General features: G+C 33.6%; 3 protein-coding genes and 1 pseudogene across 4 annotated transcripts; 3 read left to right on the top strand and 1 right to left on the bottom strand.

Moving 5' to 3' along the window:
* The first annotated feature begins 3,165 nt into the window (after positions 1-3,165).
* Positions 3,166-5,371, top strand: LOC131612168 (flavin mononucleotide hydrolase 1, chloroplatic-like; annotated as a pseudogene).
* Positions 5,372-7,422: 2,051 nt separating this feature from the next.
* On the top strand, positions 7,423-9,442 carry LOC131612167 (flavin mononucleotide hydrolase 1, chloroplatic-like). The gene is made up of 6 exons (XM_058883978.1): positions 7,423-7,731; positions 7,803-7,854; positions 7,939-8,053; positions 8,133-8,203; positions 9,117-9,204; positions 9,300-9,442. Exons 1-6 carry the CDS (start codon positions 7,423-7,425, stop codon positions 9,421-9,423), a joined length of 759 nt encoding a protein of 252 aa, XP_058739961.1. The 3' UTR covers positions 9,424-9,442.
* Positions 9,443-12,697: 3,255 nt separating this feature from the next.
* On the top strand, positions 12,698-14,496 carry LOC131612166 (uncharacterized). Its single transcript, XM_058883977.1, has 3 exons — positions 12,698-12,998; positions 13,210-13,479; positions 14,164-14,496. Exons 1-3 carry the CDS (start codon positions 12,782-12,784, stop codon positions 14,217-14,219), a joined length of 543 nt encoding a protein of 180 aa, XP_058739960.1. The 5' UTR covers positions 12,698-12,781; the 3' UTR covers positions 14,220-14,496.
* A 3,308-nt stretch (positions 14,497-17,804) lies between these two features.
* Positions 17,805-22,256, bottom strand: LOC131609679 (uncharacterized). 2 transcript variants are annotated; one of them, XR_009286303.1, is made up of 9 exons: positions 21,508-22,256; positions 20,787-20,878; positions 19,971-20,668; positions 19,635-19,705; positions 19,405-19,494; positions 19,088-19,285; positions 18,829-18,991; positions 17,994-18,421; positions 17,805-17,875 (listed from the first exon to the last, which is right to left on the bottom strand). XR_009286303.1 is itself a non-coding variant. In XM_058881458.1 (8 exons), the coding sequence occupies exons 1-8, from the start codon at positions 21,871-21,873 to the stop codon at positions 18,276-18,278; spliced, it is 1,824 nt and encodes a 607-aa protein (XP_058737441.1). In that variant the 5' UTR covers positions 21,874-22,256; the 3' UTR covers positions 17,805-18,275. The 2 variants fall into 2 exon arrangements, 1 of the variants encoding a protein (XP_058737441.1); XM_058881458.1 differs by having other exon boundaries at positions 17,805-18,421.
* Positions 22,257-26,593: the final 4,337 nt, after the last annotated feature.

The raw sequence follows: 26,593 nt of genomic DNA, 5'->3' as shown, positions 1-26,593 counted from the left end.
GGCGTAGTGGCTGATGGATTTAAACTCGGTTGACTAACCACCCGTCTTAGCACATCATATCCACCATCAACCGTATACGAAACCTCCCCTTGAGGGAACCAAATGAATTCATCCTTCCTTTCAGGATTTGGAGCAATGAAGCGCAGTATGTTGTTTAACTCAGCAAGTTACTCCTCGGCCCCTGCATCAAGACTATCCATTGAAACCCCTATATCCCACACCCACCTGGAATTCACATCACTCCTCATCTCGTATACCGTAGCATCTTGATTCGTCACTTCCTCGAACAAAATTGAAAAGAGGCTGCAAAAAGGGGCTCCCCCAATCCATCTTATTTTCTAGAACAATGTTTTCCTCCCATTTTCGAACCTGCAAGAAATAGATTCCAAAAACCAATGTGAACCAGTAGCCACGACAGAACCCACAGACATTACATCCCTCCACCATAGTGAAGATTTTCTGTTATTTGCTAGGTTCAATCCCCCGAAGACACACTTCTCCAAAGTCCCGTATCTATGAACGAGTAACCTCCGCCATATAACATCCTCCTCAATGAGAAACCTCCACTTCCATTTGCATAACAACGATTCGTTAGCTGATAGCAAGCACCTTATTCCTAACCCTCCTTCCATCTTGCTCTTACATATTTCATCCCATCCGACCCATACTATCCCGGATCTTTCCTCCCCATTACCCCAAAGAAAGTCCCTCTGGATTCGGATAAGTTCCTTTAACACACCCTTTGGAATTTTAAAGAATGATAGATAAAAGATTGGGATTGAATTCAGCACTAAATTTATTAAGGTAACCCTCCCCCATAGACAAAAACCTACTCTTCCACAGACACAACCTTGTTTTCATTTTCTTGACCACCGGCGCCCAAACAGCCTTCGTACGATGCTTAGCCCCCACCGGAATACCTAAAAAATTAAAAGGTATGCTTCCCCTTTCACAACATAGAAAGGAAGACGCCGCGTGAAGAAACTCTTCCTCCAAATGAATCCCATACAAGCTGCTTTTACCAAGATTAACAAACATCCCAGAAACCAATTCGAAACCCCTTAACACAACTTTGATACTTCTAAGTTTGCTCCAAGATCCTTCACCCAACACTACCGTGTCGTCTGCGAACTGTAGAAGATGATGCCTTGTCTCATTATTTACTCTGAACCCTTGGAAGTGTCCCAACTGCACAGCCTGATCCATCATTTTTGCCAAACCCTCTGCCACCAAAGTAAAGAGAAATGGTGACAAAGGGTCTCCTTGTCTGAGACCTTTATCCATTGAAAACTCCGACGTTGGACTTCCATTTACCAAGACAGAGATAGAGCTGTGACAGATGCTAGCATTAATCCATTTAATCCACCTTTACCCGAAACCATTCCTCCTCATAACGTAGTTTAGAAAATCCCAAGATACATTGTCATACGCCTTCGCAAAATCAAAAAATCTACCTTTAGAATAAAACAGTCCTGACTTGATCTTGTCGCTAAATCCATAATCTCGTTCAAAACCAACACCCCGTCCTGAATCTGCCTGCCCGGAACGAACGCTGTCTGTACACTGGAAATAAGAACCCCTATACATTTTTTCAGCCTGTTTGCCAATACTTTAGCCAGAATTTTATACAAACTTGTCACCAAGCTAATAGGACGATACTCATCTCGCCTCTGTGGATTGTCTATCTTTGGTATTAGGGCCGTGAAAGACGCAGAAATCGCTTTTGGAAGATTAGCTCTGCAATGAAACTCGTTGATGAATTCAAACACATCCTTCTCTATGATGCCCTAGCATTTCCTCAGAAAATTGAAATTTAAACCATCAGGACCTGGACATTTCTCACCATCACATTCCCACACAACACCCTTCACTTCCTCTACTGAAAATGGAGCTTCCAGCTGCTGTATCGCCGTAGAAGATAGGATTGGAAATTCTAAACCTTCCAAACGGGGACGCCGTAAACTAGACTCAATATATTTATCCTCGAAAAAGCTTCGGACCTCCTGCTTCACCCTTTCAACCGATTCAACCCTTCCCTCCGAAACATTCACTCCCACCATTGTGTTCCTCCTCCTTCTAATTTTCAAAGAGTTATGGAAAAACCTTGAGTTCTGATCCCCCTCTTTAATCCACCTCACCCTTGATTTTTGCTTCAGAATACTCTCGCGACGCTGTAAATTTTTCCAGAAATCCTTACTTGCCTTTGCTCTATCTTTGATTACTTGCTCATCCAACGGTTCCACTGCTTCCATCACCAAATCATCACATCCATTTATCTCTGTTACCGCTTTTTCTATGTTGAGATCAACCCACCCAAAAACCGTTTTGTTCCACCACCGTAACCTCTCCCTCAAAAGTTTGAATTTCTCCTTAATAACAAAAGGTAGGATGTTGTGAATTGTCATAACTCCCACTACCGTATTAGAGGGCTCATTATCCAAGTAGGGATGTACATGTACAACGGTGCACATAGGCATGGCAACGGGGCGGGTCGGGGACGGTTTTTACCTCTCCCAAACCCAAACCCGAATCCTTAATCAATCCCCGTTACCCGCCCCAAACCCAAACGAGAATGGAGAATTAAAATCCAAACCCGTCCTTAACGGGTTCGGGTTGGGTTCGGGTATCCCCGCCCCGCCACCATGTATTTCGTAAAATTAATTTTTTTAATAAAAATATTTACTTTTTCAAAAATCAAATTACATTATAAATAACAAAATAAAACAATCTCAAAAAATTTCATACATATATTTCAAATATTTAAAATAATAAATACAAATCAAATTATTAAAACATTATCCACATGTTTAATAATATAAATTTTGAAATATAAATAATAATGTACATATTGAAATAAACGGGGCGGGTTCGGGGTGGGTACAAGTGTCCCAATTACCCGACCCATCCCCATGTTTTCTAATCGAGGAAAACCCAAACCCGAACCCAAACCCAGTCAAAGCGGGTTTTCCCCGTCAACTTCGGGACGGGTTCGGGTGGGTACCCGTGGGTCTAGGTTTTATTGCCATGTCTAGGTGCACATAGTGTTTTACCATGTCAAGTTGCACTAAATCAATATTATCCGAAATATATAATATATATTATATTTGTCTCTAATTTTATACTTAGTTGGCACGCCTCTTCGGACTTGTTTTATTTGACAAGAAACAAGAAACGAGGGTCCATATTAGTATATTACACTCATCCACACCACAAATGAAAACAATTGCAAAAATGTTGTTACCAAGTGTTAGAGTACAATTCACTCCATTCTCGTCAATCCACAGAACACATACAACACGACCAACAACAACACATTCACTTTCAAATTCAACCATAAACATGTCATCATCATTTCCCAAAAACACAAACAAAAAACTTCCAATTCTTCTATTCGATATCATGGACACCATTGTTCGTGACCCTTTCTACAAAGACATCCCTGAGTTCTTCGGTATGTCCTTCAACGAACTCATAGATTCCAAACACGCAGCCGCATGGATTCAATTCGAAAAGGGTCTCATTGATGAGGTATAAAGCAACAAACTTTCATGAAGAGACCCTCTTTCATGTTTTGTATCAAGGTCAAAACTTTTTGTATCCCGGAGTAAATTGGTATTTAGAATTAGGGATTATGAATCCAAATTGCAATTGGGGCATTTGGGTATGGTTGAATTTGAGCTGAATGTGTTGATAGTCTCATTTTCTTGTAGGTGGAGCTAGCAAGAATTTTTTTTAAGGATGGAAGGGATTTTGATTTGGAAGGTTTGTCTCAGATTTTGTTGCCTTATGTGTGATGAATTGAACAGATATAAGAATAGCTTTATCATACGTAGATAACTTGTTTGATATAATGCATCAAAGTTTTCACTTTATTAAGAATTGCTGCTTGCATAATTTGAAATTTTGGTTAAAATATGAAGTTGATTTGAAGGAGTTACAAATTATGAAGCTGAATTGAAATTCTGGATTATTATATATCTACAAAATATGTTAGTTTTTTTGTCACTTTAGCTGAAAAGGTTGTCATGGTTCTGAATTTTTTGCAAAGGCAAAAGTAAATTTTATTGCTCAAAATAGAGATCCAAACTAAAACCTGCAGAATTTCTGCATTTCTGCTTCAGTAACACAGCAGCAGTATCAAGATTAATAGTATGCACTTTGCTGCACAATTCTTGATTCCACCCAGCCCCTTCACCCTGATAGTCTTTTATTTACCCTCTCAATCATCGGTTAAGTTGTACAAGACGAATAATTAGAATGGTCAAGATGGTGATGGGCAGCTATTCAGTGGCAATCTCCTGTTGGAAGTTACAAAAACCATGAAGCTAACTTCTGTCAATCCAGTTCGAGTTTTGGGCTTACACTAATTTCCTTTTAAACGATTTTGCTTTTTTGTTACCTGCTGTACCAATACTCACTATAATTTTGCTGTAAAAACTCTTAATATCATCTTTGAATAAACATGAGTTTAGTTATGATGCAAGACTTTGTAAATGGTAGTTATGTTTTTGGCCGTTATTAAGATTAATGTAGATAAGTTAGTTTCACACTGCAAACAAGTCCTTATTTTCCAATTTAGTTCTCCAAACTCCCTCTATTTCGATATAGCTACTGACTTGCATGTGTTCTACTATGTCTATGACAGGCCTTAAAGCTTGTATGAAAAATGGTTATTCATACATAGAAGGGGTTGAACAATTGCTTCTAGCCTTAAAGAATAATAACTTTGAGATGCATGCTTTTACTAACTATCCTATATGGTAAGACATTTGATTTTCCATTGTGATTTCTATTTTACTTTGCATGGTGTTCTACAGAATGTTCTGTATCGTAGGTACCAGTTGATCGAAGACAAGTTAAAGCTATCAAAATATTTATCTTGGACGTTTTGTTCGTGCACATATGGTATGCCGTCTTACTTTCTCTATGCGTTTTACCATGCAAAATTTGAATATTTATGAGCCATTTTCATTGTGTTTCAGGAAAGAGGAAACCAGATAGTGAATTCTATATGGAAGTTGTGAGGCATCTTGAAGTTGATCCAGCAGATTGTATTTTCATAGATGACAGGTTTCTAATCTTTCTACACATGTTTGTATAGTCATTGAACTAGTTTATGCTAAAGTGTGAGTGATTTATATAGTTATTGTGTTCTTAGACAAAAAAATGTGGAGGCAGCAGCTGAAGTTGGGATCAAGGGTGTACATTTCAAGAATGTCGATTTACTGCGAGAAGAACTGTCATTGATTGGGATTGACATTTTAACAGATGAAGATCAATAACTTTTTATTTATTTATTTCTCTAAATACAACAATTTCTTTTACATGGTGAAAAGGCATAAATCAAACTCCTAATTGTATATTCAATTCATATCATGCTATTGAGCTTTGTTAAAATGACTTCTGAAGGTCAATTCATGGGCTTTTTAAAATTAGGGCTAACTTTAAAGCTCCAAATTTAGGTTCTAAAACTTTAAGAGTAAATGAACTTCAAAATAAGGAAGTCCCCGAAACTAATGGCAACAATATGGTGACATATAGACAATACATCCACAACATGGTCTGCACTAGCTTGTTTCTCTTATAATAGCTCCTGATGAGCGGACATAGGGAGATCTTCTTCTAGCACTAGTGTAATATAAGGATGAGACACTCTATAAAACCATTGAATGTATTCATGTATTGTACTTCATGCACAAAGAGCTGACATCTTACATACATCCTCTAGCACCAAATGCTCATGGCAGCCTGCAATTATCCCATCAACATCTTCACGAAGAATGGTGGCAAGAGCAGCAGTTGTGGGGTCCCTAGGTATACCCTATAGATATCCGAACTGTTGTAGTACTCTCTCAAGTAGATGTGGATACATATGTCAATACCTACATGGCTTCCATCTAAAGTATCAACATATCACCTCCATAGGCCGTGTTGGCAGTGCGCTTCATATAGTGAGAAGCAGATATCATCGGCCAAAATACGGTTAAGAGTAAGTTTGTACGGCTCAATAGGCAAATTCCCCCTAAGTGGGTTAATTGAGCACACATGTGGCAATTCAGTGTCAGAAACATATTCCCAACTGGTAATACCTAGGAAATGCTAGAGGATCCATGTATGAAAATAGTTCAAATAAAATATCAGTAAGGATGTTGAACAAGTGGTATGAAATTAATAAATGATATGTAAATCAATTATTTGAAATAGACAATTGCCTCGTCTTCCATTTACTATCTCCAGTTAACTTGGAGTACATATAAACCTAACAAGTTGCTTCTCAATTTGACTCGTGAATACTCTCCAATTCCATGAAGTATTTAAGGTAATCAACATCGACATAGGTCGCACTTTTGTCCACAAAAATGTCAGTGCTAACCAAAATAAAAAAGTATGTTGGTTGTTCTTTAACTAATTTTCTAACACAAACAAAAATGCAGTGCTAACCTTGGTTGTTCTTTAACTAATTTTCTATAATCACACAAGACAAGACATATCAATAAAGACATATCAATAGCAAACACAAACAAATGACAAAAAAAGTAACAAGCATAAAAAATATGAACTTTATCATCTGTATTAGGGTTCGAATTTTGAAATCCAAATTTTCTTATATAAGTGAGAAACCCCATCAGACACTCTACAACCCAAATGCAAAATGATTCAAACAATAGAAGTAACCTAATGTAGCTTAAGTAATTTTTATCGGATGTAACCTAATGGAACCCAAATGCAAAATAATTAAAACAAAAGAAGTAACCTAATGTAGCTTAGGTAATTTTTATCTAATGAAACCTAATAGAATTTAACTAGAATCATTTAAGGAATCACATTGCATGCATCATGTTGGTTGAATAAAAGTAAGTATTTTTATGTTATCGTAACCAAAGGACTTGTGTGATATTAAAATCATTCAACAACTTTATGATTTTAAAAAAAGTGTTTGAAAAAGATGTTTGTTTATCAAACTAAGTTATAATGACGATAAATGAAGATAAAATTAACATATGAGATGAGATTGATGGGATTAAAATTCTTTATCTTATTCTCGTACGTATGTTCTTGCCTAGATAAATAATGTTCGAGTCTTCTAATTTTTAGTCGTCAGATTATAACAATAGATCGCGATAAAACAAATTATTATGTAGGATAAAATTCCAAACATAGACCTCGTGGATGCCCATGTTCATTGTCCCCTTTTGTATAAATGAAACACATTTGCTCCTTTGTTTATTGAAAACGCAGATCATGTGTATGAACTTTATAAATATATCTGTGTATCACACCACATCTTGTCTAATCTCATGTTCATATAATAAACAAACTCATTGGATGAAGTATTGGAACTTTTCTTATATTTATATATACCATGCCCATGTTCCTCTTTGGACTCTCTTCTACAAGAACTAGAACTAGAAAGTTTCATACATGAAAACAATAGCAAAAATGGTGTTACCAAGTGTTGGAGTACAATTCACTCCATTCTCAATCCACAAAACACATACAACACGACCAACAACAAGACATTCACTTTCAAATTCAACCATAAACATGTCATCATCATTTCCCAAAAACACAAACAGAAAACTTCCAATTCTTCTATTCGATATCATGGACTTTGTCCGCGACCCTTTCTACAAACACATCCCTTCTTTCTTCGGTATGTCTTTCAACGAACTCATAGATTCCAAACACCCGACCGCGTGGTTTCAATTCGAAAAGGGTCTCATTGATGAGGTAAAACTTGATATTACTATCTTCATTTAGCATGGATAGTTTTCTTATTAATCCGTCTCACTTTCTTTTAGATGGAGCTAGCAAGAATTTTTTTCAAGGATGGAAGGGATTTGGACTTAGAAGGTTTGTCTCAATCATATTACTTATAGTCTAAAATCACTTTTCATTCTTACTTGCTTGTTTTTTATTCTATCATTTCTATGACAGGCCTTAAAACATGTTTGAGAAATGGATATTCATACATAGAAGGGATTGAACAATTGCTTCTAGCCTTAAAGAAAAATAACTTTGAAATGCATGCTTTTACTAATTATCCTATATGGTAAGACAAAACTTTATATTGTGATTTCTGTTTTGCTTTTCATGGCATTCTATAGAATGTTCTATATTTGTATTTGTAGGTACCAATTGGTCGAAGACAAGTTAAAGCTATCAAAATATTTATCTTGGACATTTTGTTCTTGTGCACATGGTATAACACATTATATCTCTCTCTCATAATTGTTTCATTATTAGTATTATATATTCTAGTGGAAAAAATAAAAGACTTATCTTTTCAAATAGTTATTTGAGAAAGTGTTGACCACTAGATCAGTAGTTAGAAAAATAATGGAGTTCTTTTATTACATTTTTTATTGTTAATTATACTCTACACATGTTTAAGGAATATAATCAAGTGTCAAGAACTCATTTACTATCAACATATATAATACAATTAACCACAATTTTAAACTCTATATTAACAACAATTTCAATTATTTAAATGGTAATTACTCTGGTACCTTTGAGTTTAGTTGGGTACCATTACCCTTGTCCAATCAAATGCTATTATTCAATTCTATTAAGAAGATCTTAAAGTCCCACATTGATTGGAGATAGAGCATTGAAAGAGTATATAGAGAGGAATACTCCTCACCTTATCAACCGGTTTTGTAAGGATGAGTTAGGTCAAACTCTAATAAATACCAATTTTTTTTTGCAATTATTTAATTTTAAAATAAATTTAAAATCTAAATCAATTTCCTTTATCTTGGGTACCTAAGAATTTACCTATTTAAATATACATAGTATATATTTATGGGAAATGCTAACGAGTGCCCCGGAGCACTGGTTAAGAGTCTAAAAAAGGAATATTTTGTTAAATATACTTGTATTTAATACATTACAAATAGAAATAATTGACTTATTTTAATGACAAAAAATGTCTGTTTCATTAAAAAAAGTGTATTCAATGGATTGAAAATTGAATTTATTAATTTATTTAAAGAATATTTTTTTTATATGGAAATCTTAAAGAGTGCCCCCGGGACACTCGCTATATTTATTAATCATTAATTTAATATGTATTTATTTAACATTATAAACTCTATTTAATTGTGTTACAGGAAAAAGGAAACCAGATATTGAATTCTATATAGAAGTTTTGAAGCATCTTAAAGTTGATCCAGCATATTGTATTTTCATAGATGACAGGTTTTAATTTATGAATAATACATACACTCGTGCTTGTGTGAAATCTTAGCGATTGTGTGTGTGTGATTTATTATATAGTTATTGTGTTCTCTCAGGCCAACAAATGTGGAGGCAGCAACTGAAGTTGGGATCAAGGGAGTCCATTTCAAGAATGTTGATTTACTTTGGGAAGAACTGTCATTGATGGGGATTGACATTTCAATAGATGAAGATCAATAATTTATTTTCTTTAATTAAGTATATATATATATATATATATATATATATATATATATATATATATATATATATATATATATATATATATATATATATATATATATATATATATATATATATATATATATATATATATATATATATATATATAAAACTGAATGGAAGAATGTGTCTGAGATATTGAATGAGCATTATATTTTATTCAACCAAAATTTAATCATGAAAATAATAAATCAAAATTTGTAGACAGAATTAAAAAAATTATTACTACCTAAGTTTTATAAAAGAAGAACAAAAGAAACAGTGAAAAAAATAATTAATTCTTATAAATAAATTGATCTTAAACATTAATTAAATGATAAAGAAACTAAGCGATAGTTTAGATAGGTAAAAGTTGTACCTAAATAAGAGAATAATACAAACCGCACAAATAAATAAGGAAAAACAAAAAACAACCTATCAAAAGACAAATTAACACAATTGAACCAACAAAAAGAAAAACATGCGCATAAAATTGAGGGAAAAGCTAGATTTCAGCTCGTCTGAATCACCATCGATATAAAAGAGTCTTTTAGAGGTATCACCAAGAAAATCCAACCACATGGTCATTACTAGAGTTTGACCTAACTCATCTTTACAAAATCGATTGGTAAGGTGAGGAGTGTCACTCTATATAAACTATTATTTCAATGTTGTATCTCCAATCAATGTGTGACTTTAGGATTTTACTAATAGTCATAACTACTATGCTCACTATTGACTTAGAGAATAAAATTCTCAAGCCAATTAGAGAAAGCGCAATAGTTACATGCTTGTCTACCAAGATACCATTTACAAGCTTGGAAAATACTTGTATTTATCACATACTTTTAATTAGTAAAGAAACTTGTACACACTATATCATTTCGAAAATTTCAGATTGACGACACATCAACATGCAAGATTATAAACACTGGCCTATGAAGATCCCTATGAATCATTAAACACTACCCTAACAACCTAAAGATCATATACTAGAATACTATTGCCATGTAACATGTCACATGTCACAAACACACAGAAAACACATTCAGTTGACCCTCTACATAGCGGACAAAGAGCACCCTCTAGACCTTTAAGACACCCTACTTAAAGAGATTCTCTCTAGTAGGGAACTTATCTTAAAGAAGTTTTCAGAAGAAAACAACTACTTTAGATGGGCCCAATTAATCTGAATAAGAGATATAACCAAGTCCACATGGTTGGGTGGGATCTTAGAAGGACAATCACACTTGACGAGAGATAAGCATAAGCAACACAAAAAGATGCCATATTTTAAATGACACCGCCCTATGTATCAGATTTTATTGGTAGGGTGACAATCTTAAGACCTACCATGAGTTTGTTCACCATCACATGTTGGTAAATAAAAAATGTTCTCTTCCACTTGAACTCCCAAGTTAAATTCTCATTATCACGCATCACCATCTCTCCAAAGGATGAACCTTGTTGATCAAATATACTAAAAAGCTTAGGAAACCAAACTTTAAAACGCAATGAAACCGATCCAAGAATCCTCCCAGAAGGATATAAGAAAGTTGGATCCCACTTTCTTCCTAAGGAAGGTCACAAAGCAATTAGAAGAGTCCATAACCAAGAAAAGGTACTCCTTTCCACCATGTGGATGTTAGGCGAAAGTTGGCAACTCTACCTGGCCAAAAGAACCAAATTAACAAGGGAAAGATCTCAAACACCCAAATTTAGAAAATGATAAGACTCACCAACACCATACCACTTGACCCAAGAAATCTTATAATCACCATTGAACCCACCCCCCAAAAATCTCCTTTAAATCCTTACATTCTTTTTCCAAAATTTGAGAGCAATTTTTAGAGGAAAAAAAACAATAAGAAGATAGGGATATCATTTAAAATAAAGTTATGTAAGACCACCTCTCTTCAGACTTACATATTTATGTCTCTACCAGAATAATTGACCAGAAATTAGGCTAACTAGAGGTTCCCACTTAGAGGAAAAGTAAGGATTTGAAGGGAAGAGTCTCAAACATACAATAAAAAAATCATCAGGTAATCCAAACATGCAAGATCTACCTTGACCCTTGTGAGAATGTTCTTAGAGGAATTCACTAGATGACCCAAACCTAACTCAAAACCCCTAATAATTGTCTTAATCACTCAAATATTATCCACCGAAATATCTAGAAAAGTAATCATTCATCCACATATTGAAGATGGAAGATACTTAATCCAAATAGCCCACACTAAGGTCGAAAAAAGGCTCATATTCACAACCTTAGTGAGCAACTTACTCAGGCCTTCGGCCACAAGCAGAAAAGGAAATGAGTGAAGGGTTGACCTTTCTTCTACCACTTTGGATGCTTTTTTAGTCAAACAACTATTAATCAAGGCTACAAAATTCTTGAAAACACATAAGCATACATTCAAAATCTCCAATTAGCATTAAAACCAAATTTAATAAGCATATAAAGTTGAATAAATATAAGAGATTACTAAAATAATCTTAGTTTTAACACCAAATTTTTCTTCAATAACTTAACAATTTATTTATATTTAAAGATTAGTCCTTATAAATTTAAGGAGTTTTGATTTTGAAACATGTAATTTTTCTTCTTTTTTGTCATTACAAATCAAATGCAGTGAATCTTCTTGATTTGATATCAAGGACTTTGGAACAACTACTCTGGACCGATCGAACGATCCAACAAGGTCAACCCAAATATGAAGACGCAATCAAAAGCTATGCACGCTCAGACCGACGAATAGGTGCACCCTCACTAAGGAGTCGCACACCACTCTCATCTCAACCGTTAGAATTCATCTAACAATCCACACACAAGGTGTCACATTCACCAAAGTACGATTCATATTACACACTTGTAAATTTTTTCTCTCCAAATTTATTGATTTGGACATTGAAATACTAATTTTAGAGGTATATTTCTCTCTATCCACTGATGACTTATATTGTCTTATTAGAAATATTTTACTATGGGTTTCACAAACCTACCACCAATTTCTTATTTGACGTCAAAATTAATATAGAATACATTCAAATTATTGAAATCCGTTAGATACAAATAGTTTATTAAAAAAAATAGAAGTATAAGTTTTCTCTACTAGACAAAATATGAGTTTTATATTATTAACATTTGAGAATCAATTAAAATATTTTATTTTATCAAAAGAGAATTAAATTTTAATATTGTGGTTGGAATTTGGAAAGGTATATTTAAATCAAAGAAATAAAATAAGATTAACAATCGGAGAAATCAAACAAGAGACAATATTTGTTGGAAGAGAATTGTGAGTGAAAGTTAGAACTCAGAAACCAAACAAACATGTCTATCAGTTCGTGCGTTAAGCCAATTTCTTTGCAGCTACAATTCCACCCAACAACATCATGCTTCCACTCCCACGTTTCTGGAACAACAACAACAACAACCTCGTCACTGTCTCTACCACCTCGTTCATCTCCTCTTCTCACTCAAACCACCGTTTTCCATTCCCAACCCAAACCACACCTCAAACGTTCTTCCACCACAATTCGCTGCTCTGGTACTTCCACTCTCTTTTCCCTTTCATGGGTTTTCACTTAATCACTATAAAGTCACAACCTTTACTTTTCCCCATATCAATTTCACCTTCAATTTATCTTAACCCCTTAGGGTTTTCTCTAATTCAATTCAATTTTCACTTTTTACAGCTTTATAGATAAGAATATGAATATATACAATTTGGGTTTTTTCTGATTTTGATTTTGTTTCAGCTTTGACTCCTGAATTGAAGAGCACGTTGGATAAAGTTGTTACTTCAAGCAAAATAGTTTTGTTTATGAAGGGTACTAAGGATTTTCCACAGTGTGGATTTTCTAATACAGTGGTGCAAATTTTGAAGTCTATGAATGCTTCTTTTGAAACTGTCAACATATTGGATAATGATATGGTGCGCCAGGGACTTAAGGAGTATAGCAGTTGGCCTACCTTTCCTCAGCTCTATATTGATGGAGAGTTTTTTGGTGGATGTGATATCACTGTTGGTATGTCCTTTTCATATTGAAGACGTGTTTGGTATCGACTCTAGACCAATACATTAGTTCACATTCAATCATTTTCATTTGGCGAACTATTACATGTGTTGGTGCGCGTTTGAATTGGTGTCATATCTGGTGTGTGTATCTTTGGGCTGATGCTTCGTAGCTGATTATGATTTTGCCTCTATCTTTGTTTGCTGCAATATTGGTTTAATAGATTCATGATGAATTGATGATAATATTAACATGTGTTTAACTTGTTTCCTCTTATACTTGTTTAATTTGGCTTGGTTCACTGATGGAATCATTTGAACATGAGCCAACAGGAATAGCAAATTGGTAATTGTAAATAAGTGAGCCAGAGTAAATAAGTTAATATGAAAGAGTTATGATAAATTTCAATGTTTTACATTTGAACTCCGAAACATGCTAATCAAGTTGCTGCTGGTGATTATCATGTTAAAACTAATGGAAATATTACATGTATATATCTCGCCCCCTTGTAATTGATTCATAAAAGTTGGAAGAAACAAAAACATAAAGTTGTTACTTTTCGTTTATGTCCTCTAGCTTTCATATGTTTACTGGTTGTTGTTACTATTAACTGCATAAGAATCAATTATTAAGTTTATCTTTTTAGCATCAGATCAGACTTTTATTGTAATCTCACTTTGTTTTTTTTCGCTACAGAGGCATATAAGAATGGAGAATTACAGGAACTGGTGGAGAAGGCAATGTGCTCATGAGGCACATTGAAGCAATGAGTTATACAGTGGCTTGGGGATAATGGACCAAATATATTTGTATGATATATTTTGTACTCACAAATGTCTATTATGATGAGTACTACAAATTGCAATTATGTTGACATTTGAGTACAAAGTAGAATATCTCATTGAATGGCCAATTATAGTGCTAGTTGCAGCTGCAAACTTTGTTCAATTAATCAACTTTCTTGCTTTTGTAATACTGTCATGTGCTGAATAAATATTACCGGATCATAGATTCAACTCGTTAAATCAGCCTCCTATTGTGCACATTGCCGCAGCATGAGCTTCATTCACAAAATTTTTTGTACCTGTTCAAATATCCCCTGTTTTTTCATCCGTTCGTGCGTTATTTTTCTCTCTTCGGATACTCATGGCTGCTATTGGAGAATCTTCTGGTTGGAAGAGTATTTTCACCAACTATGTCATCTCTCCATTCTTTATAGAGAGGTTGAATGGTTCTAATTAAGATAGTTAGGCTTCTAACATCAAATTAGTGTTATCAAGTCCACCATTTACCCTGATATTAAATTGATTTTATGTCTTTAATGTCACGTGTGAATCAATTTGGAAGCATATGAAAAAACTCTACACTAATGACACTGAATGTCTTTATGGGGTTTGGCACTTATTTTTTAATATTATTATTATTATTATTTTGAAAAGGATATAGAGGTCTATGCCAACATATATTGGTAATGTTTATTTCTACTTTGGAACCTCTCCATCAATATTCTCTTCTTCCCTCTTCTTCTCTATCTCTCTCTTAATTTCATAATCCCTCTTGATTATTATATGCTTTTTAATGATGAGTGAGAGTGAAATTAAGAGAGATAGAGAGGAAGGAGAGAATATTGATGGAGAGGATTCAAGTCTGTTTATTTTGCATTTCACGTGTTAATAAACTCCTACCTCCTGTCGAAAGCACTACACAACACCTTCATGCTCATTGCTATTAATGATTTCTCTCAAGAGTACTCTATCATTCATTATTAGATTTTGGATTTTTCCACTATTCCAGATATGCATATTACCTTTGCAATCCTTCTAAGGATAGTTTCAAAGCATTCTCTTGAGTCTCTTATCTCCTCTTATAACTTCTTAGGATAGTTTTAAAGCATTCACTTGAGTATCTTATCTCCTCTTACAACTAGTGACAATGTTTCCCTTGTGTTAGTTGGCAACAATAAGAATTGATTTTAAGGAGGGTCTTCTAACTCCAAATTGCGTTCCATGTCTAACTACTGTAACCAACTTGGATATACTATTAATCGTTGTTGGAAGTTGCATGGATGACCTCCACGTTAGGTGAGTGCGATGCAAGTTGGTCATTCAAACATTTTTCAGACCACACCTTCTCCTCATAGATCTACACCAAGGTATGAAGATTTTATGTGTCAGAGTAATTAGAACTCTAGTTCTACTGCTTTGGTTGTGTACATCAGTAATTCATATGTTTTTCTCTCTCAATCATCTTTTTTTTTTGCCCTTGAGTTCTTGATTATGGTGCATATGATCATGTTAATATAAACGTCTTTTCTCTTTCTTCTCTACCTTCAATTTTTTACATACTATAACTTCTTTCAATAGTTCTCAAACCTGAAAGGATTATCACTGTTTAAGTTTTACCCTTTCTCTTAGTTGTTTTTGTTCTCTATGTATCTAGTTGTTCATTTAATATACTTCCAGTCAGACGTTGAACCTATTCTCATGATTCTATATGATAATGTTATCCTGAGGGACCGGAGTTCGAGACAGACGATTGGCGTCAGATGTGAGTCTAAATGACATTACTACCTATTTGTGTCATCTAAGACATGTTCAACTGGAGATTCTCTACTTACTACTTCACATTGTCAATCGTGTCAAAAATCGGTGTTAGGTTTAAACAAGTTGTCTAATTTACATTGTGAGTTGTGTCCGTCCTTGTCTTCCCAAACTACAAAAACCAGCTCAATTGGGTCATCCAAGTCTTCTTAAACTATAGACATAGTTTCAAATGTAAAGCTCGTTTGGTAGCCAAAGAATACACTCACATTTTTGGGTTTGATTATAGTAATACTTTCTCGTCGATATCCAAGATGGAATCAGTTAAACTTCTTCTCGCTATTGTGGTAGCCCAATCTAACGATGGTTTGAAGTGTCCTAACCTAAAGATGGTTTGGTAATTTTAAGAGGATCGTTATGGATATTTTGGAGGGAAAATGTTTATTAAGCGTAAAATCAACTGATACTTCTATGGATCCAAGTGTCAAACTCCTACTTAATTTGAGACAGTCTTTACCCTGCTCAGGGTGATATAGGAGATTGGTTGAAAAGTTGAATTATCTCATATTCACTCATCCCAAATTTTCCTTTGCAAATAGCACGATAAGCCAATTCGTAAATTCTCCTTACCAAGAACAAGAACACATGTATATTGTTATTCGGATTATGAGACATATCAAAGGTGCTCCAAATCATTTATCGAGATAGATGACATACTCAGATAATTGAATACTTAAATGTTGTTGATCGGAAAGGCTCATCCATGTGTATTGTGCATTTGTTGGAAGAAATTTGATATCCCGAAAAGGTAAGAAATAAACTGTGGTTGCAAGATCAAGCACCACCGCGATATAATATAGGTCATGGCACTAGAAACATGTGAGTTTATTTAATTGAAGCACTTGCTCAAAAAATTTCAATTTGAAATAGCAACACCAATGACACTTAGTTGTGAATAATCAAGTTGCATGAAATATTGCTTCAAATTCAATTTTTTATGAGAGGGCCAAATGTATTAAAATAAACTTTCATTTTGTCAAAGAAAAGATGGAGTTGCCACATGCTTTATCAACTCTAACGATTAATTGAAATATTTTACGAAGTCCCTACAAAGTTCCAGAATTAATTAAGTTCCAAATATATATAATAAAGGTTGTTCCAGCCGAAAGATGATCCCAGACCTGTCTGACCTACCGTTAGCTTTGCAGTATATATGTTGCAAGTTTAGTGTAATTGACTTATGCTACAACTTTACAAAGAGTGTTTATATTTATAAATATATTTAGAATATAATATTTTATAATATATTCTTTATCTAATTAATACAACTAGCTCTATAACATAATAAAAGTTCAATAGTGCTATTCAACCACACAATTCTAATGAACAGAAATATCCTTATGATAAGTATTATTTGTGTCCAGAAGAACTTCTTTTATAGATTGAGTGAATGAAGGCTTATGCGCATCAATCAGTTACATGTGGAAGTCAGGCTCAAAGGGGAAATATTATATATTAGACAAGGTAAGGAGTTAAGTGGCATATGGTTGAAAAAATGAAATAAACATTTCTAATGGTGGTGGTTGAAAATTGGAAAACAACATATTAACATAATAAAAGCTTATCAGATCAAAATAATGTACTATTTTTATGCATCATCTTTATTAGTATAATTTTCTTTGTATACATGTAGCTAATTATCTCAATATCTATGTACTTGTGGAAATATTTATATTAGATGCGTGTAAAAAAAGTACCTTGCCCATAACAATTAACAGTTATTCAGCACATCAAAGATACAAAATCTATAAAGAATAAAAACTGATAAGTATGTTACATTCTGAGGAACTCTTGATTCACAATAATGCCTGCAAAAACAAGTTCAGTGTCACTTCCCTTTGCACAAAAATACAGCATGGGCTATACAAGGTTAGATGAAACGTGACAAAAGAATATCAGACAACGATGACAATCATCAAAGAATACCAGACAGACGAAACCAAAATCCGTATCCGCATGTTTTATCCACACGCATCAGCTTTTGATGCAGGAATATTCGGTTAGGAATACTATGGTTTTTGAAGAGATCCGTGCAGCATATTCTCCCACTTGCAAACTGTGAATATTTTAGAGTCATTAATTGCCTCAGTTCTAAATTATGATTCTGCTTCCATTGTAATACTACATCCACGGTTGTAAAAATCATGTAATGGCCTGATGATTGTGCATCGACGATAATGACTGTCGTTTGACGCAGAGACACCTATGCTAAGTTCCATTGCTTTTTATTTGAGAAGAGTGGAGCAAAGACTGTGCAGCTAATAATCTCTCCCTTAACATAGCATTATACTCGTACAAATTTTCGAGATTCTTCTGAACATCAGACATGTCCATTTCAGAACCACTCTTGCATTCTGCATCAAATTTATAAGCTAGATGTAAGTAAAAGCACTAGCAAATGATCATTGAAACTTGTGCAGGTGGTCCTTTTAAGTTTCACTATTTTCCCATTGTTTAATACTCCTCAATATACGTTATATAACTATTTTAGACATATATGGCTGCGCTGTGTTACAACTTACAAAAGCTGTGAAGTTGCTATCACAATGTTATTTGTGATCATAATAGAGTTAGCGAAACCAAAGGTCATTAGCACTTTATCAAGACAAAATATAGAGCCATGATAGACATTTGTGATGGTTAGACAGTGGATCTAAGATCGCAGTTTCACTTTGAAGCTCGATAAAGTAGCATTCAAAGAACTTATTTCACGTGCACGTGTTTATAAACACTGATAATTAGTAAGCTGGTATGAACATACCTAGTGAAGGTGGAGGTGGAATAAAGTTATCATCAATAATAGACGATTCTCGAGGTTGAGATGATGGGAAATCTCTGCTTGAACCAACACTCTGCAGCCTTGCCGTATTTTCATAATGCAGTGTTGAATCATTTGTAGATTCAAGCGGTTTGCTGCTCAATGTCTGAAAGAAAACATTGAAATCAATTATAAATAAAATGCTTGGCAGCAACCATATATTTTAGTAGAAAAACTAACGAATATACAATGACAGCTTTACCTTGCTGGCAGGTAAACTCGGTTTCTTGTACAAATTTACAGAACTTGCTCTGCTCTGCTGCCTTCGCTTACGTGATGATCCACTGCCACGAACTGAATGCAACATTAACCCATCGCAACAAGGTTCATTTTTAGATTTATCATATTCGTCAGCATCCATTGTCGGACAGCCGTAGGTGTACTTTACGTATTTCCTCAACTGGTTAAAAGATAAAATATCAGTCATATAACCAGCAAATAAGAAGCTTAGCTATTATTGATCATAAGGAAATTAAATGTGAAATATACAAGATGTTTTCAGAACAACAAAGAAATTACTTTGGCCCAATTATCTTGAGCTTTACGCCGATTTCTAATTGACTGCAAAACACTGTCCTCATTTCTGAGCTTCTTTACCCTGTATTCGCACTAGAATTTTAAAAGAGGGTAAGAATAATATGGAATATAACTATATCCGTATGAAAAAACTATTACTCAATTAGGCCATAAGTGATAAGAATAAGAATAAGAATCCTAATTGAATATTATCGAGAAAGGAAGAAGTGTACCTGTATCAATAGATAGAAAAAGATGCCTATGCTAATGCAATACAGGCCACCAAGGTCTGCAAGGAAGCTCACTGCAGATACCGACAAGTAAGGTTACATTTAATTATACTATTTTTTCAAATGCTAATGGGTCAACGTGTCTGTGTTGTGTCCGTGTTTATGTCAGTGCTTCATAAGATGATAGTATCCGGTGACTAGTACGAGAATGAACAAAATTAAGAGTGCTAATAAAAATATGATACAATAAATTGGAAGGAAATAGCTACAGGCTTAAGCAAACAACAAAATCACATGAGAAAGATAGCTTGCATGCACAAGTTCTAGAAAGATGCTTACCAGGACCCAAAATATTCTCTTTATCAACCTCCACAACATAAGCAGAGAGAAAATTGATATACAATGTTGTGTTGACTAGTCCATCAACAGAATTTTCAAGGGACGTTCGAAGTTGATTTGTATCGCGGAAAACTGAACCAGGGAGGAACTCGTGAAACAAAGGCTGAATGAGCTTTAGATCGTGTAAATTATGGTATATTCGAGGAAAAAGATTGAATTTCAAAATATTTGATTGTCTCCCTCTGAATGTAACTGGTCTATCATCAAAAGTGCTTCCGTTCTTTAGTGTTCCATTAACAAAACTAACGTGTTTTTTAGCACTATCCGTTGCAGAGAGATGGAATTCGTAACCAACAGCAGTGGCAGGACTATTTGGTAGATCAACAAATCGCCACGAAATGTACATGTGATCGGAGACGAGCTTGCAACCTTTACACTTGAGTGCTATGGTTGGTCCCTTGCTCGAGTTGTGACATGAGTAGTTTGCTAAAGTTGACAGTGAAACAACTCTTTCGTCAATAAAGCCTGGATTCCCCGAAACTAAATTACCGAGATCACGTAGATTTGCACAGCTCATACTAGATACAGTTGTTATATTAAACTCCATATCATTGAGAAATGAGGTTAACTCTGACGCACTTGTTGCTCTTACATTATGAACCTCAATCGATCTCTTCGATATGATCTGGTACAACAACCTAATGAAAATTGGACAGCCGAGTACAAAAAAGACTTATAACAAATAGAAATCGAAGCGTAATAAGAAGAAAAAAAAACTATTCCTGATAATGTGATGATAAGGCATCAAAGACTCACGCAGCAAATAAACCGATAAATAGTATCCAACTTGCTATGGAGAAAGCTCCACCAAGTTCAGTTTTGCGTTTGGTTACTACTTTTTTATCATCCTACAAGAAAACAAAATGCCTCTCAATAAATTATTTTCCACATATAAATAGGGAGGGTTGAGTTAGAGAGTCGACAACCAACGTAAAACTTTGTCGAATCTCTATGACATGAATCATAGTTAGCAATTGACTGCGAAGTACAAGAGCATTTGTACATTAACAAAACATCAACTAACCTAACTGATAAACCGAATTAACCGTAACTAAACTATCTACCGTTTTGTTGCTATAAACTAACTTAACTAAACACCAACTACTTTAACTGATAAACACAGCGTGTGTTTGGTTCTGCGGCAACGAATATTAATTCAGGGTGAATTGATTCTAGTTAAAAGTGAGTTGGATATAAAGTGATTTATATTTGGATACATTTATGTAAAAGTGAAGTTATGTAAAATGTGTTAAACAACAAACTTCAGCTTGAAAAGCTACAAATTTTAGCTTCAAAGTTCAATTTTGAAGACAGAATCAATTCTATTTTAGAAGAACTAAACACCTCAAAATCATTCCAAAATCAATTCTACACTTCTAGAATTTGCTTTTGTTTGATAAACCAAACATTCACATAATTAACTTAAATGAAATATATAAAAAAAAATATTTGTAATAAAACAAAACAAAGTACTAACCAACCAATGTCTGGTAGCAAAGCAAACATCCAACCTACTAATAAACCACCTAAGTTTGAACCAAACACCACGGCCATCACCAAGGCTCATGAACCTAAGAAAAAAGCAAAACAGAAGCCAAGAGAGAAGCATAACAAGCGTGGCTTCCAAGAACACAGCTTGTGATTGTGTAAACTTCTTGATGTTATCAAAGCCAGAAAGTGTCTCTGGGAGTTTAAAAGCATAGTAGTCAACACCAGAATCTGTGGTTATAGTTGAATCTGCCTCAAAGAGGTTGCAAGTCTTAGCCACAACGTTGAGAACATAGCCAGGTGAACAGGCACAAAAGGTACCATTGTAGGTGATGGAATTTGAAGGACAACCCATTGAAAAATTGAGGTAACTACTACCTACCCAGTTGAGAAAAACAAAAAAGATTCAAACTTGAAGGTGGATTTGGGTGTTTGAACATGAGAGATGAAATGGGGTTGATCTTGTTTGATGAATTGTTTGAATTGAAAGTTGAAACAGTAAATTAGGATTCAAGACAGACATAAACAACAGAAACAAAGCATTTAATGTTTTCTGTTATAATTAATGTGTGCGTGTGAGAGTTTCTTAGCGTTGAAGGAGTTGTGAAAGATAAAGAAAAGAATTGGATTAAAAGTTGGTGTTGCTGTTTGTAGCTGGGTTTTAGAATTTCGACAACTTTTGTTTTTGTTTATGTTTTGGTTTTGCGTGTGTGTTTTGTTTTGGTCTGTGCTTTTTTTTACAAATCAGAGTCACAAAGCATATAGTCTATCTTGATGATTTCATTTGTGATTTTGTTTTTCCTTTTTAATTTTTTTGTTTTTTCATATTTATAAAAAATATAAAATTACAGGAGTAATTGCTTGCAGCAAGAGATCACAAAAATATTCATACTCGCAGATATCTATTAATAAAATCTGTCACGGGTATGGAGCGAGTAGTTTAATAGATATTCACGGATAAAATAAATGGATATTATAAATAGACATGGATATGTGATTAATGTTATCCGTACCAGCAGATATCTGTATTCGTTAATAAAATATAAAAATTATTTAAATATTATTAGTTTATTATACTTTAACTTTTCATCTTCTAAAAAATAGTCTCCTTATATATATTTTTGTGTAGTTTTCTTTGAAGAAAACCTCTGTATTACATACAAATTTTATTGGTCATTTTATATTTAAGCTTTTTCTATACTCCTTACTTCACTTCAATAAATCTACCGTCCAACCAACCAGCTCTTTTCCCGTCCAATCAGTGTCATCCTTTCTACTCCTCCGTCGTCCGCTCTTCCACCATAACTCACAATCACAAATTCACAATATCATTCTTTTTTTTAAATGAAATGTATGGATATTATGCAGGTGAAAATGAAGGAAATTAATGTGATGAAATTTTGTTGTTAAAATAAGATAGATTTGTATGAATGTTATATGTAAGGTTGTTATCGGTCCGGTCTGGTCCGGATATTTGCTATCCCGAGAACCGGACCGAAATAGTAATCGGATAAATCCGGACCGGACCGCAGCAGTGATGGATCAATTTTTTAGACCGAAACCGGACCGTTACTTCGGATATCCGACAAAAGTATCCAATATAGTATCCATTTTTGGTATCGGATAAAAAAATTATTCATTCCCGAACCGAGTATTTTTTCGACCGGTCCAATGGACCGGTTCCACTGGTCTGGTTCCCGGTGCGGTTCTCGGATCCAATGGACCAAATACAACCCTAGTTATATGATAATAAAGTTTTGCGTCTTTGAAAGAAGTTGAAAATAATTTTTTCAAAATATACCTTTAAAAAAATAGTGTTATCTATGGATATCTGTAAATATGTGCAGATATCTTAAAATCCACTTATTACCCGTTTAGCGGATATCTAACAAATATGAATATCATATTTATCCAACGGAAAGGACACGGATATCGTATATCCGTCTCATATATATCCATTTACATTTGCAGTCCACCCAAATAAGGAAATAAATTGTCGTGAATGCCCATATTAAAAACAAAAATTAATCTATCAATATTTTTTCATTTTTTAACATATTTTATTATTGAATGGACGAAGAATGCCCTTGGCACATAGATTTTATCCATTCAGAGTCAAACTCTTTTTTTGTTCTTAAAAAAAGTCACATTAATTTTTTGGTTTTTTTATTATTTTTTTAATACATTAATTTTTTTAAAATATAATAATAAATAAATAAATAAGTTCACCTATTGAGTTGTTAAAACTTGAAAGTTTTTTTTAACACTCTCATACACTTAAATTTAGTTGGGTATCATTACCTTCCTCCAATTAAATAAAAATATTCAGTGCCACATCATTTTTTAATATTTTTTATCTTTTAAAATATTAAAGTTTTAAATCAATTAACACTAAAAATATCGATACCTAACTAAAACGGTACCAAAGATTTTGCCTTTTTTTTTTCTTTCTATTTGATTTTGTACACATTCTTCATTAGTTTGTTTAATGACTTTCTATAAATAGCAAATACTATTCATTACATTTGTCTTCTACTAGTAGAAGGATATGAGTGTTTGTCTAGATCCGGATTGTAATTTTAGAATATTTATTGTAGTCATCAACACGAGTTTTTGATAGTTAAATGGTCAAACTAGAAAGGTGAGAAAATTAGAATGGTGTTGTTCATGCATAATCTTGATGGATGATAGCCTAGATGATACCTATCTATACCAATAGGATCGTATACATAATGATTTAGATAGTTATTTTATGTTTGAAACTCATAGAAGAGAAGTTTACAAAAGAGTTAAAGATTCACTTGTTTTATATTTTGTCGTTGAATATATTATTAAGATGTATGTTAGACTTTAATTGATGTAACTTTATTTTATGTTTATGTTTTGTTGTGTAGTAATTGGAAATATATAAATTTAAATATATTTCATACTTCTTGTAGCAAATAAATTACATTAGACTAACTAATAACTTGATTATAAGATGAACAAAAAAAGTAAACACAATTATTTAGAAGTGACTGAAGCGTTTGGACAGCTTATGCGACTATGGTCAGTTAGGTCATATCTTCTTTTTTGTTTCTCAACATTGTCCATTTTGGTTTTATATAGGTAGTGTTTGGGCATCCTTTCTTTTGCATTCGCATAGACATTGTGGCAAAGTGTAAATCCTTCATATTAAGGCCCATATTCATGGTCGAGAAGTCCAATAAAGCTTTCCATATAAACCTTAAATGTGTTAACAACTTTGTACACATCTGATGTGTGTAAAGAGTAGTCTTGGTGTATAGTAGAGCTTGATACAATAACATGTGAGCAAGGTAAATGGAAAGCTTTAAATTTTTCATAGTCACACCATTATTTTTTAAGGTCAACATTGAAATGACCCATTGGACGACCTTCGTTTTGGTTAAACGTTTCACGGGCCATGAAATAGAATATCTTACCATCAAATTTCAAGATTATGAGTGTTGCATTTTAGTATTTCTTCAGTGATAGCTTTATTGCAATTATCGTATAAACTTGCTCTGAAATTAATTTATTTCGGTCATGTCCCCACTTTTCAAATAAAGATCACAAATAGTATGTTAATTGTACCAAAGTAATGATAGGTAGGTTCTGGTTGGCCTTAAACATCAAATTTATTGATTTGACAAGGTTAGTTGTCATGTGGCCTCAGACCTCCGTCATACGCCCCGACCCTTTTTTTTTTTGAAATATTGTCTATTCACCTTAAAGCATGTATATTTGGTTGCCATATTTATTCATGTTAGTAATTGAATATAGACTTATTCAATGCATGTCGCGTATAGGCAAAATTAACAAAGATAATTAAAAATATATAGTGGTTTAAGTTGTAGTAGTAGGATAGATATAAATTGTTACTCATGTTAATAATTTTTTTGCGAAATTCTTTGTCTTTAATGTCACGCATGAAGTTTTGTTGATGAAGATGGAGGTGGACTCATTTCATACTACTCCGTAAGATTGCAACGATTGTGTCGGATATACTAGCTGTGAAGATTGTACATCATCATCAAAATGAACATATAACTCAATCATGTTCAGCTGAGTAAAGGTTATATGACATTGAAACAGTTTGACATTGTCGTCGTCTTCAATTTTCTACATTGTGTAAAAGACATTAATATCAACTCCATTATTTAATGGATGACCATATATAATTTTGGACACACAACATTGTAATTTTTTTCTATTCGATTCTTCATATGAGTGGCGGAGTTAGAAATTTTAGAGAATCTGGGCAAAAAATTTACACCCTATTTTTACTAATTTTACACCATGTTTTTACTAATTTTGTCTTTGATTTTGTCTAAAAATTGTCCTTGATTTTATCCAAAAATTTCACACCCTGTTTTTACTAATTTTGTCTCTGGTGTTGTCTAAAAATTGACTATTATATGAGGAGTATACAACAAAGGAGGGGTTGAGCCTGGACACATGTCCGGGGTTGTAGATCCGCGACAAAAATCAAATTTATAATGAATATTGAATAATTTGTCATCTCTATTATAAAAACGATAATCCAACAATTGTGTAAAATTTTGCTATTATTACACTTTTATTTATTTTTAATTTCCATATCCTCATATTTATTTATTTTATTTCTATATGCAGGGATGAACCCAAAACTTTTAAACAGTGGGGGCAAATTTTATACACAAATATATAATATTAAAAATATATTTTGAAAATATTATCATTCATGAAAATTTTCCTATGATTATTGAAAATGTTTATAGAAAAAAACTAACTTTAATGGAAATTTGTTATACCCCATAAATTTTGACCCTACTAATGCAATATATATTTTCATGACTAGTGTTATATTTGTTGTGTTTTAGAAGTTAGTGGGGGCATGTGCCCCCAATATCATGCAAGTAGATCTGTCCCTGTCTATATGTTATAGAAAGAGCACAACAAAAAGGTTTAAAGTATACTCACATTCACCACTCATTCCTACTTCATAAATACTATCGTATTTAAATAAAGACGGGTTTTTTCAATTTTGCAAAAATAGGTAGTTTAACCATGGATTTATGTTTTATTGTTCTCTT

The sequence above is a fragment of the Vicia villosa genome, linkage group LG6 (assembly GCF_029867415.1).
Source record: "Vicia villosa cultivar HV-30 ecotype Madison, WI linkage group LG6, Vvil1.0, whole genome shotgun sequence".
Classification (NCBI taxonomy): domain Eukaryota; kingdom Viridiplantae; phylum Streptophyta; class Magnoliopsida; order Fabales; family Fabaceae; genus Vicia; species Vicia villosa.
The sequence above is the reverse complement of the archived record's forward strand: the minus strand, read 5'-3'. Positions and strand labels throughout refer to the sequence as shown.

Coding starts and splice junctions, on each gene's coding strand:
- LOC131612167 (XM_058883978.1), top strand. CDS start 7,423: ATGAAAACAATAGCAAAAATGGTGTTACCAAGTGTTGGAGTACAATTC. Junction 7,732..7,802: donor AAAAGGGTCTCATTGATGAG/GTAAAACTTGAT, acceptor ACTTTCTTTTAG/ATGGAGCTAGCAAGAATTTT. Junction 8,204..9,116: donor ATTTTGTTCTTGTGCACATG/GTATAACACATT, acceptor ATTGTGTTACAG/GAAAAAGGAAACCAGATATT.
- LOC131612166 (XM_058883977.1), top strand. CDS start 12,782: ATGTCTATCAGTTCGTGCGTTAAGCCAATTTCTTTGCAGCTACAATTC. Junction 12,999..13,209: donor CACCACAATTCGCTGCTCTG/GTACTTCCACTC, acceptor ATTTTGTTTCAG/CTTTGACTCCTGAATTGAAG. Junction 13,480..14,163: donor TGGATGTGATATCACTGTTG/GTATGTCCTTTT, acceptor TTTTCGCTACAG/AGGCATATAAGAATGGAGAA.
- LOC131609679 (XM_058881458.1), bottom strand. CDS start 21,873: ATGGGTTGTCCTTCAAATTCCATCACCTACAATGGTACCTTTTGTGCC. Junction 18,992..19,087: donor CGAGTTTACCTGCCAGCAAG/GTAAAGCTGTCA, acceptor GTTTTCTTTCAG/ACATTGAGCAGCAAACCGCT. Junction 18,422..18,828: donor TCCACCTCCACCTTCACTAG/GTATGTTCATAC, acceptor AATTTGATGCAG/AATGCAAGAGTGGTTCTGAA.